The sequence below is a fragment of the Melopsittacus undulatus genome, chromosome 6, assembly GCF_012275295.1.
Source record: "Melopsittacus undulatus isolate bMelUnd1 chromosome 6, bMelUnd1.mat.Z, whole genome shotgun sequence".
NCBI lineage: Eukaryota > Metazoa > Chordata > Aves > Psittaciformes > Psittaculidae > Melopsittacus > Melopsittacus undulatus.
The window spans coordinates 13,339,462-13,351,768 of record NC_047532.1 but is presented as its reverse complement, the minus strand read 5'-3'; the positions used below and the strand labels follow the sequence as shown (position 1 = coordinate 13,351,768).

Here is a 12,307-nt window from a genome sequence, read left to right as displayed (position 1 = left end):
TTTATAAAAGCAAGGACACTATCAAAAAAACTGGATTCAGATCCGTGTTTTGACTACCAAAAAGGAAAAAGAAGAAAAAACATACTCAGGGCCATATGCAGGATTTTCAGATACCCAGTTTTCTCATTCACCTTAAATGTCAAGGCACTCAAAATAATTAGTGCTCTGCCTCACCTATTTCACAATGCTCCCTTTAAAGTCTGCAGGAACATTGCTGCTGCTTCACTACGAGCACAATGATGCAGTTAGGATAGGAACCACAAAGAATTAAGAAATGCTAACAGCAGAGATAGGTAGAGTCCATTAAATGCTGCTTATTTGCTAGAGAAGTGCTATAATTTAGGGACACAGTAGGCACTGCTGTAACTCCACGATTACTACCAGGTGCTGGGTAGCACAACAGGAGATGCTGTTCCAGCCCTTAGGCCCTATGACACATGGTTGCCTGCATGCTGAGCATACAATGCATAAACCAGAAAGGTTACGAATACAATTACCTCATTTAGAAAGACAACTTTGATGCACAGTTATTTCTATATTAAGCAAAGATCTATTGGCATCTGAAATTTATTACTTATTCAACTGAAAAAAAGGGATAAAAACAGGGATTTGTGCTTCATAACTGTTGACAAATAAGAGCACCAAGTGGCAACCACTGTCCTTCCTCTTCTCCTTCCACAGGGCCACGAACTACATAAACTAAATGGAAGACATCTACTTGTCCCCCTGGACTATCAGATTGAGCAAAGGTCTTGCCAACTACCCTGTGAATATAAATGCGCTCCTGAGGGCAGAACATCATCCAAATCAAAACTGATTTTACTGCCAAGAGACCTATCACCATCATCCTGCAAACTCCAGGTAACTTTAACAGTAAACATTCTGTAGCTTCCCCCTCCCATTACACTGACAGTGAAGGTCATCCACCTTCCTTGCATGTGACCCCAGCAACAGAGGAGGTTTAACAGCCTACAAGTTAGCACAGGAATTCAGAAACATCATCAGTAGTATTGCTATTACCAGGGCAAATGGCAAATTGCAGAGCAGCCTACCAGCTAAAATGCACTGAATAGGAAGGAAAATCACCAGCACACCTGGGGTGGAATGCTTCCCAGCCATCTCCAAGCGCAAGGAAGAACACATTTCAATGGGGGATGTAACCTTCTGTTACAGCACCCGCTGAAGGTCCCCCACTGCTCTACAGGGAGGTTTCAGCACATCTCAGCTGCCTGCACTATTATTATGTCAGCATTTTTCTTGATAAAACCTTTCCCAAGCAGTTTGAAATCCAGCCATTACTATTCTGTGTGTCCTGAAAACATACCTGAAATTTGCTTCTAGTGTGTAATGCATTAACTTGGCTTAAAAATACCAGTGCTTGCAAGCAACTCCCCCATCCCAAGCAACCTGGTATTTTAGGTGCTCTTATCCAAGACAAAACTGCAGCTGGAGAAAAGGAATATGGCTCCACTGGAGTTGGCAGGACTACAGTGTGGCTTTCACATCCTAATTTATAAATCTGAATCACAAAAGGTAGTGATTTTAGGCAAAATAACCCAATATAACTCTATATTTTGAGTTTTCTACCATGGGACAATAATTCATCGGAGGGATACAGTGCAGCTCTACTATATAACAGGATCCAGGACAACAAGTATTTTTATAACCAAAAGCTGACTATCAACTTCTTAGTGCAATTCACTCCAAATTCTGTTTAAGCACACCAAACATTATAAATAGACAAAAATCACATAGTAATTTTCACTACAACGGCTCTAAAGACAGATACCCACCCCCATACTCAACAGAGGCAAAATGGCAACTAGGAATATGTGCCTAGTGAGATTCCCCATACAGTAACACAGAATGCATGCAGTAGTACTTAAATCCATCCTGGGGTGCTTGGATTAAACAACAGGAGGCCAGATCCAGCCAAATGAGACCATCACTAAAACAATAAAATCTAATTTTCTGCCTCTTTAAAGGAAATCAACTTTTTACCCTTTTCACACTGAAAAATACAACTACAACAAATCCTCACAAATAATTCCAGTTTGGATAAAATGTCTGGAGTAGCTTCATTTTATCTTAAGTGTCAGAAATATCACAATACTGACCACAAGAAAGCTGAACACAGCTCTAGATCAGAGCATTTCCAGCTGAGAGGAAGGAGAGAAGTATCAGCCTTCCTCTGTATGCCAAGCGTTAGGAGGAAAGACAGAAGGATCAAACCACAGTGCTAGATCTTAAAATCTTCAGACTTCACAACGTGCAAAATCACATCTGAGTTTTGCCTTTTGGGTTCTTTCCACAGTGACAAAAAAAAGCCCTCTACAAAACTTAAGATTTTTACAATCTTCATACAGCAAACTGGACGTCTATAAAATGTATCTCTATGAGCCTGTGGCTATTAAAAATCCCTGTGGAGCACGCTGAAATGCCCAAACTGTCTAGGGCACAGTTTGGAAGGCCAATAAGATATGAATTACAATAGTCAATAAGGGATGTAATTACAGAAGTAGGTTCTTCTGACATTTACGTTTTGCTAACTCTCAAATGCTGTTTATAAAATGTTATTGTCTCCCTTTTGAAGTGTCAGATGACTATAAATACCATGTAAGAGTAATAAGTCAGGTTTTTAAGTCCCCTGCTCTGCTATATTCTAATTAAACATATTTATTGCATACAGAACAGTAAATGCCATGTCTTCCTATTCATATTTACGAGTAGAAAAATGGGAAAGTGTCAAGCAACAGAGCAAGATGCCCAGTGGGCCAGAGGGATCTTTTGCAGGCAGAAGCTGTGGACAACGCAATCCAATTCATATAACGCATAAGAATGGCCCCAGATGTCACCATTTTTAAAGGAACATGCACAATTTGACTTTCTCAGTATGTTCTTTATTGTTGTTACTAAGATTTCACTAATATTTTTATCATTGCGGCCCTTTGAAGTCCTCAGCATGGGCCAAGACCCAACACTTCTTACAAAAAGTTCCTATAAATATATAATTTTGATTAAAAACCTTAAATTAAAAGGTAATCCCAGAGACTTTATATTTTAATTCCAATCTTTGAAAGTTAAAGGCTCAATGTCCCTTGGGATATCGCTGAGGTGCATGACTGCAGTAGCTCATCCTCATGAACCCTCAGGCATGGAGAAGTCCTTCACTCACTGCCCTGGTAGATGCCCTCCATCATGGAGGGATCTGAAGGGATCTGCATGAAAATGGACAAAGAATTCCTCCAAAGTGTGATGGGCAGGATAGGAAGAGGCTTGGAGTCGTTTGTTTGAAAACTGAATAAATGAATGATGATGGCTGGTACTGTGGAATGACTCCTTATAAGTTGATGAAGAGTAAAGGCAGCCATGAAGAGTCTAGGAAAAGCAAAAGGGAGTAGGGCAATAGGCTGATAAAATACAGAAGGCAGATTCAGCATAGGAATGCAAAGGGAAGTGTGACATGATCAAAAGAATAAGCTGAGACAGCAATCTTGGCAGTCACGATGGATTTCAAAACTGAAAGTCATATTTGTCAAGGACAAAGGAAAGGATAACAATTGAGACATAAGATGAAGAGAGGCAGGACTGGGTTTTAAACCGTAAGCATGACAATAAATGCTGTATTTCACAGCAGTTAAGAAGAATCTGCAATATCTGAAGTTACCCTGCATGTGACAATCGAAACCAACATTGAGGCAAAAAGGCTGCTGAATTTACAGGGCTGAATAATGGATGATGCTGGTATTATCCTCAGTGTTCCGAAATGAGGTCAGAGAAAGACCTTTGGGATTCAGGATTAGAAGGCCTGGTTTAGCCATGTTAAGGTTGAACTGCTGGCAAAATGTGTATGGAGAGGGCTGGAGAGACAGGTCAAGATTTGAAGAGAAGATATCAAGGCTGGTATCATTTAGTTTGACACAAGAACCAAATTTAAATGTGTGGATGAAGGAACTCTCATGAAAAGTATAGCAGGAAGAAAAAGAGATCAAAACCAGCAAGCAACCAGGAAATCCCAGATGGAAGCTGTGGGAGCGAGAACGAGAAATTAGACACACAGGGGCAAAATCCAGAGACAAGAGCAATGGAGACCAGGGGGAAGGATTTTATTCAGAGAAGTTACTGATGCTGACAAAGTTCTGTGCCTCCGATCAACCATGGAGAGTCAAGGAGGAATTTTAGGAAGATCAGTTTCAAAGAAATGAAGGGACAGACCCCACCTCTGGGCCTGGAGCTGGAAGAAGCCCCCAGCAGGGACCATCAACAATCTCCTGGCCAATACTATGCTCTGGCAAACACAGAAACACAGTGAACTAATCACATCATCTCTCTTGTTCACTGCAGAGAGGGTAGAGAATGGATAAAATTAATTCCTTCTTTTATTTCTATTTTTAAATATTCAGAGACACTTGATGATAGAGACTTGACAGTTTGACATTTCATCTGCTCCAGCACATGTGCTTCAAGGAATAACTACAGATCCACAATCGTACCTCGATTTCTGGTCAGAGATGCCAGAACCAACAGATTTCCAGTAAAGTCAAGGAGTACCTTTGGTACATTTTACATGACATATCTTCTGCCAACAGTGAGAATTTTCATCTCGCTAAAATTTCCTTTCAGCCAAGTTTAGCTGTCCTGTTAGCAATCTATCAGCATAACTAACACTATCATTCACATCAAATGGAGAAGAGCAGCAAATCCTGGGGTTATCGGCACAAACCTGATATCGTCTCAGAACAAGCTACAAAATGCTTTACAGAAGTGTTAGCAACAACCTTAGAAAAATCTGTGCATTATAAGGTCAAGAGAGCTTCAAAGGTCAGGAAGATGGGCAGGATGTAGGCATCTAAACCACTGGTGGGACTATATGTGAGCCGTAACTTTATCTGGCTACAAGAGAATAATCTGAAGTAAGCAGGATTATAACTAGCCACTACCTGTTTTATTTATTTGGACATTATGAACAGATACAGCAGAAGATCAAGCACTAGTTCTGTGGCCAGCATGAAAAGGCAAATCGATCTGCTTTTGTACAAAACACTACAGGTAAGGTCTGGTCCCCCTTCCATGGAACAAGGAACTATTATTCATTGAGTAATACGTTCTTAAGTAGGTAAACAATATTCTCCATGAAAGTCACATAATCCTCCTCAAAAGGTTAGAGTAAGGGATAGAATGAGAATATACAGTCAACATGAAATGTATGTATTTATACATATGTTTTTATTTGTGGACTTCATACTGACAGCCTGAAGAAAATGGCTACAGATAAAATTAATAAAACATGAATAAAACACTGCAACACTGCTGTGTAAGACTGTAACCCAACCAGACACTTACAGTATTCCTAGACATTTCATAATCCCACCGGCTGTGCCCAAGCCCTATATTTTGATAAATATATGGGTCAACATCTCTGAAAAACTAGCCAATCCCTCCAAAGTATATAACAGACAACACAAATGAAACTCAGTTTTAGGGTGTTGCATAGGACAAAATAGGAAAAACAGGGGACATGGCCATTATCTTCATAAACTGGGTTACAATCCATCTGTTTAGTGTATTTCTCACAAATAAGATACTGATATATCTCTACCACACTTTTTAAGAAACATGGAATATAGATTAATAATTAATAATAATGAATCTCTCACAATAGCTCATAGAAAGCTATATATTGCAGTATATCCTGGCAATTTGCATATCCATGAGCTGATGCAAGAGTTTACTTTAACAGAAATAATTCTTTACTTCAAGCCAAATAGCAGGTTTTTGCTTTCATCTTCTTTCTCTTTCATAGTGTCTGAGTTTTCCATTAGCCAACAGGACTTTGCAATTAGAAAGAACACGAGTTTAAAAGTCTACCTTATTATATGAATGTAGAAGAAAATGGATTTTTTCCAAGCATTTTATAGAATTTAATTGTTACTTTTAAATATATTTTTGGAAAGTAACTTCCAGCAAACAAAGATTTATTGGTACATAAATAAACAATGAGACAATTACAGCCTCTTTGTGGAGACCCTATTAGTCACGCATGTCTAATGAAGCATTACTAAGCTATCGCAGGGAGATAGCCTGATGTGTGTGATTAACAAAATAATACTCATAAATAGCTAAGAACAATGATGGTCCTTTAAAAATTGTGCACATCCTTTTATATTCAGAGTTATGGGGGGGTTTAACCACTAAGTTCCACCCTGAAAAGGAGAATATTAAATAGAATAATGCAACTATTTGCCTTTTTGCCTTCTACAGACCATGCTTTTGAAAGCATCAGTGAACACTCATGGAAGTCTACTAATAAAGAATGTACTTCAGCTTGAGATCTAACCAAGGTGAATAGGACAGAATAAATAGAGGGAAAGTATTTTCATATAATATGTAGCCATGGCATCCCTGAAGTGGCCCTGAGTAGAAAAAGTATTGGTTTAGTGATAATTGTAATAGACTTTTTAAGTTAAAAATAATACGTATTCCTTCAGGTGAAACAGCGGGATGACTGGCCAACATATGAGAGCAGACAAAAAAGGTATATTTATAAGACAAAATAGGGTTGAAATCCATGTGCAATGACAATTTTTGACATACAATACGGAAACATTCTGTTAGTCAAATTAAAGACAATTTCGGGACTCTTAACAGCTCAACAACTCTAACTCTCAAGAGGTGATATGGTCCTGCCTATGCAAGCAGGCTACTGAGTGAGGCTATAGGACAATATACATAACCTACAGACTTGTAAGGTGAATTCTGCTAAGCAGGGCCCTCCCATCCCATTCTAAATACGTTGCAAGTATTTGAAAAGTGGCATGAAGGGATCTATTTAGATGGATCCATGGCGCAGAATGGGGAAATAGACGAGAGGAGTTATTATTCCTGTTGCAGTGCTACAGATGAACTAAATGGTATTGCATCTACAGAGCAAACTCACAGCAAACCCTTCTTATATTTTTCTAGGTGAGATAAATTCTTCCCAAATGATATTCCACATTCAACTTAATCTCCTTCATGGACAAATGTACTCAAAGGGCAGAATTCCCAACAGCTGGAATAACAGCATTATTAAAATCAATATTTTTTGATGAATATTAGGTCTGGAACATATTAAAGGGAGCTATAAAACACCAGGGGAAAACCCTTCCTTATCATTTTTAGTAGTAACCCACCTACAGCCTTTCATCTGCAATGAATTATGGAGCAATTTCCTTAAATCATCTGTATGAAGTCAGTTATGACACTGCCAGTTTTAAACAATTTGCTAGTTTTGAGCTACAAATCGAGTTTTTATTGTGATAAATTAAAATCCAACAATAGCCTAAGTTACTAAATATACAGAAGCCTACATGGTTTCCCTGAGTATTTTTTCTCTATCACATCAGACTGACATTGTGGCAGACAGGGGTGCAATAGCCAGTGATAAAAATTAAGAAAGGACACTCTAGAAAGATAAATAATCTTCCCAAGTAAACAGCAAATGGCTGCTCTGGTCTAAAATATCCTTTTGGGAATTCCAAAACCATGGCAACACAACTAAGGGAGAAAGCATTGTGGGGGGCAAGGAGAGCTGTAAAAGGAGAAAGCAAATCCAAGATTATCCAGGCTATTGCCTAATAAGGGCATATATTTTTTCCCCTGTTGCATGAATGTGAATATCAGTCTTCAGACTTTATAACCACTTAAGTTTAACTCAGATATCAGAAAATGTGTGTGAGCAAAACAACCTTTTTGCAACCCCTTTTGACTCCTTCCCATCCAAAAAGCCAGGCTAAGCAATTGTACATCCCTAGGTTTGCCAGTCTGTGGGGTTTTCCTTGCTGCTTCTTCCAGATGGGGTTATCATTCTCCTACGTCACCTAATTACATCATCCTTATTTTGCCTTATAGGAGGATAGGAGGCTCCACATTGTAACAGGATTGCAACTTTCTTTTGGAGGTCACTTAAGCACATAGACGTGAATGTGAGACTACACAGGCACTATCACTTACTGCTATAACAGCTGTCATCTCCCAGCTTTATACCAGGATGAGTCAAAGACATATGGCTGAGACACAGTGCATCACCCCTAAACATTTGTCTCTTGTGCTTTGGAAAGCTCCTTGCCTCACTAGTGCTCCTGTGGGTTCAGGGAGCATAGAGACACTGTTGGAGTCTGTCCATGACCTGTTGTTGATGTTAACCACTGTATTTTGTATATTAAGACTGTACATGACTACCATCAGGAACAGGAATGAGATGACAACTGTAGGTTAGCAAAGCAGAGAGAGGCTAGATGATAGACTATGAGAAGAATAGGACCAGGATGTGATACTTTGGGACATGGAGAGACCCAAGCAGAGGAAAAAAGCGGAAGGGATGGTGGTTGTGATGAACTGGCAGAAGAATTCATGCACTCTGCGCTTCAAGACCTTGGCATGGAAAGCACGATTCTCCTGCTTTCAAAACAATGTGTAAAAACTGATGTTGAAAGATCCCCACATCCCTCTGTCACAGCTCCTCTTCAAGAAGGACAACTCAATATTCCTGTCCATCAGTCTGGCAGCTCAGGAGCAGGCATTTGGAAGGTGGATTTAAAGGCTTCAATCTAAGCCTCAGTGAGTGAGTGACAGAGCTACTATAAGGCTGATATAGTCATGTCAGATTTAGCGTATAAAGTGTCAAAGTTATGAAATGAAAAAGACTTGTTCTCATGTTCCCACCTCACCAGTTGAAGATAGGACTGTGTGCAGGATGCTGCAGGAAAGGCAATTTGGCTAAATTATACCCTTGTTTCTAAAACAAGTACCCTTTTCCCTCTTTAATTCATGGAAAAGACAACCAATATTTGTGAAACATTCAGAGACAAGCACAAAAGGATTTGTTTTTCTTCTGTTTTATTTGTCCAAGAAAAGGCTTTAGTCTTAGGAAAGCAACTGTGGCCTCAGTGCAATCTCACATTTCTGAGCACAGGCTGTAACCTCGGCAATGCTCTCTTAAACACTGCTTTTGTATGAACACTTTACACACGCCGTACACAACACATTCCAAATGAGCTTTTCATTACTAAGTACTCGTATTATGTATCAGTGAGCTCAATGACATTGATTTTCTAATAATATAAATTAACTGGCAAAGATAATTTCATCTACCATCAGTAGGGTCTTATTTCTGACATCATCTTAAACAGTTATTCTTTCAAAAGATTAAATCAAGAGCTTCTTAAAATTCAAGGCAGAGCTGAAACTGCTGTAAAGATCTTTTTAATTAAGATTAAAGCAGTTTATGTGTTGTTGCTTTAGATCTAAGTAGTATAATATTTTGCTTAGGTTTTTTCTTGCAGAGCAATTTGAAAAAGCAAACATGCTATTGCTGTGGCAAAAGCCGCATAAGGCATAAATGCCTCCTGCAACTTCCTCGACAAGATGCTACTGGATGGGTTGCTGCTTGACACCCTCAAACAACCACTTCAAACTTTCCACTATTTTTTACCTCCAACTCCATGAAAGATATACTTTTTCTACCACTGACAATACAAAAGGACTGATTCTTATGGTCACCAAGTACCTCACAGGAGACTGCCATTGCTGTTCATATGAGTATATTGCATTATGTTGACTACAACTGCATTCATGTAGAATTACAGACCTGAAATAAATACATGATTTCCCTGGTACATCTTCAGGTCAATCAAAGTGTGTGCTGCTCCCAGCAGCCCCAGAGCTCACATTGACCTTCCCGTCTCTCTCTGACTCAGACATCAGTGGGGAAAACAAACTCCACTGTCCTGAAGTTGTCTGCAACTCCCTGTTCTAACTTGTTCTCTTGCCCTCACTTCTATGACACAAGGAGCCCAATGCAAGGCAATTCTAGCCTCTAATCCTAATCTCTTGTCATCAGATTCTCAAAAACCACTTGACTTGTATTACCAAGGAGGCTTAAGTAGCATCCAGAGGATGGCCATGGTTGGGCCCAGGCTGGATAAGAAAACCCATATGGACACTGATGCCAGTCTGCACCATGGACTGCTAAAGTCCCCTACAAACAGTGGGATGGTATTTCCAAGAAGCAATTACTTATCTGGCAGAAGAAAAACAAAACTCCTCTTGCCACCTTCTGGACTCAGAGCTGGGAGTGTTTATGTACCTAAGGAGCATCCTTTGTGTACTCAAGTGGTTCTGCAGAGATATCCAGAACAAGGCTTTACAATAAACCGTGTCCCCACGCTACACTTCACACCTTGGCCATCTAACAGCTCACTGTGATACATGATAACCCTTTATAAAGCTGCTCAGATGCTTCAGGTGTGCTTTACACCGGTGGGATATTACTGCCCAGAGAGGAAATGCTTTTAAAGAAACACCCCTGAAAAGATTCAGCGCTGTTCTGTCATCCGGTTATTTTACTTACCCCTGTCTTTTCATCGAAGATTTTGATTCCTCCAAAGGAGACTGTTAAGAAGACTTTTTGTTTATGTTCTCCTTTCGAACGAGCCGCAGCAACAATTCCCTGTTGAAACAAAGAACAGTTTGGTTGGTTTCATTACTCTTCCAGATGCCACAGCACAGCACAAAGATTTGCTCGTGAATGATTCACCACTTTCCTAGGAAACCTTCAGGGCTTTCCAGGAACAGTCCCCCCGCCTCTTACTTCTGGCTTACTCTCTTTTTTCAAGATACCACATTGCTTTATGCTACCCAGAGAGCATTTCATGTGCTCCCGCTTCCAACCCCTACTAGCTAATCCTCCATGAAATTTGTTTTCATGAAAGGAAGCTGAAGGTCATTCCTAGCACACTCTTCCCAGCTACAAGCTGTTTGGTTTTCTTTCTTCTCTTAAAGAATACAAACCAACAAGCAGTGGAAGTAAAAAACGCCAACAACTTTAGCTTGCTCCATGGGCACATTCATCTGGAATAAGCAAAGTGAGCTTTCATAGAAGAGAAATGTTATTCTCAAAATCAAACTACAACTCTACTGTAAAAAAAGAAATGGTATGAGGGTTACTAGTTTTCATGATCTCAGGCTTTTGCTTTGCAAGTTGATATGCTTCTCATGCACTATTCTCCCATACAATAGTAACTTGTTTCCACCTTCTCAAGAGCCTGCCCTGCCCAATAATACTATCCTAAGATGAAATATAATTAATTGCATTAATAAATAAACAAAGATAATTAGCCTTTATCTGGTACCCTGCAATTTCAGCATGTCTTTTATGTTGAGTTTATTATGGCTGGCTTAAACCACTATGTTTCCAGAGCCCATAACTTCACGCTACATTGCCTTATATACAAACATGAATTCCTAATGCTGCCCTCCCTTAATAGTTTTAGTCATCTCCCAGTACTGTTTAGATCAATCTCGCCACTGTGCAGACAGGTATCAGGCAGCTGGGAGATATGGAAATGGTAATCCCGGGAGGAGAGAGACAAAAAGGCTTGTGCAGAACAGTGACAACTCTCCCAGATTGCTTCTAGGAACTATGAAATGATGAGAAATAGCCAGGATACAATTAACAGATAGGAATATTGTGGCAGATGTGACACACCAACAGTGCACCTTTTAGCGCAGATTAGCTTCTGCTTGCCATAAAATGTTTGTAACTGATTTGTAAATTATCTACCAGATCTTGCTTTTAGATTGTTGAACCATAAGATGTATGTCACCCTTTGCTGTTTCTTCATGAATAATTTATTCCTCCCAGCTCCCTGGGACTGGAACCCTGCTGGTTGGGAGTGTAAAAGATATCATTTAGTGATTTCTCCTCCTGAAAAGATCAGCAATGGAAAATCCATCAGCTCTCCTGCCAGAGGGCTGGGGGGAGAACTGGAAGGAAGAAAAATGCAGAGGGTTTACTCCTAGACCTAGCTTGTAACCCTGCAATGCAGATGGGAAAGCAACACTGCGCTCCAGGAAAACATAACCTATCCTTCTCAGTGACCCCAGCTCTTCCACATGGCCCAGGACGATGTAAAGGATGCTTCCTATGGAGAGCTCTTATGCTTTTTGAGCGTTGTAAGAAAAGACTCAGAGAGAGATGTCTGTCAGGCTCCAGAAAGTCCACCCTCCTACATCACTAGTGCTTTCAGGCTCTTGTCTTCTCTCCCGAGTTCGCAGTCTGCTCAAAAGCTGTCTTTGTCACTGCTGTGTTTCTTCCCCAAACTCTGGGGACTCCTCTTTATCTTCTCATGCTCCGTGCTCTCGGTGCACTGCTCCTGATTTTGTAACCCAGCAACCCTGTCATTACAGATGCAAGACATTCTCCTCCCAGTGAGGACACCAATTCCCCTCTACACCTGGCTACCCACACCCCATATCCACCCCTTCC

General features: G+C 40.1%; 1 protein-coding gene across 1 annotated transcript in view; it reads right to left on the bottom strand.

Annotated features, from left to right (window-relative positions):
- The window catches only part of DAB1 (DAB adaptor protein 1), a 477,301-nt gene that overhangs the window by 50,001 nt on the left and 414,993 nt on the right, over positions 1 to 12,307 (bottom strand). The window contains exon 5 of the mRNA XM_031050757.2: positions 10,391 to 10,489. Coding sequence (XP_030906617.1) covers positions 10,391 to 10,489 — 99 coding nt within the window. The remainder of the gene's footprint in view (positions 1 to 10,390; positions 10,490 to 12,307) is intronic.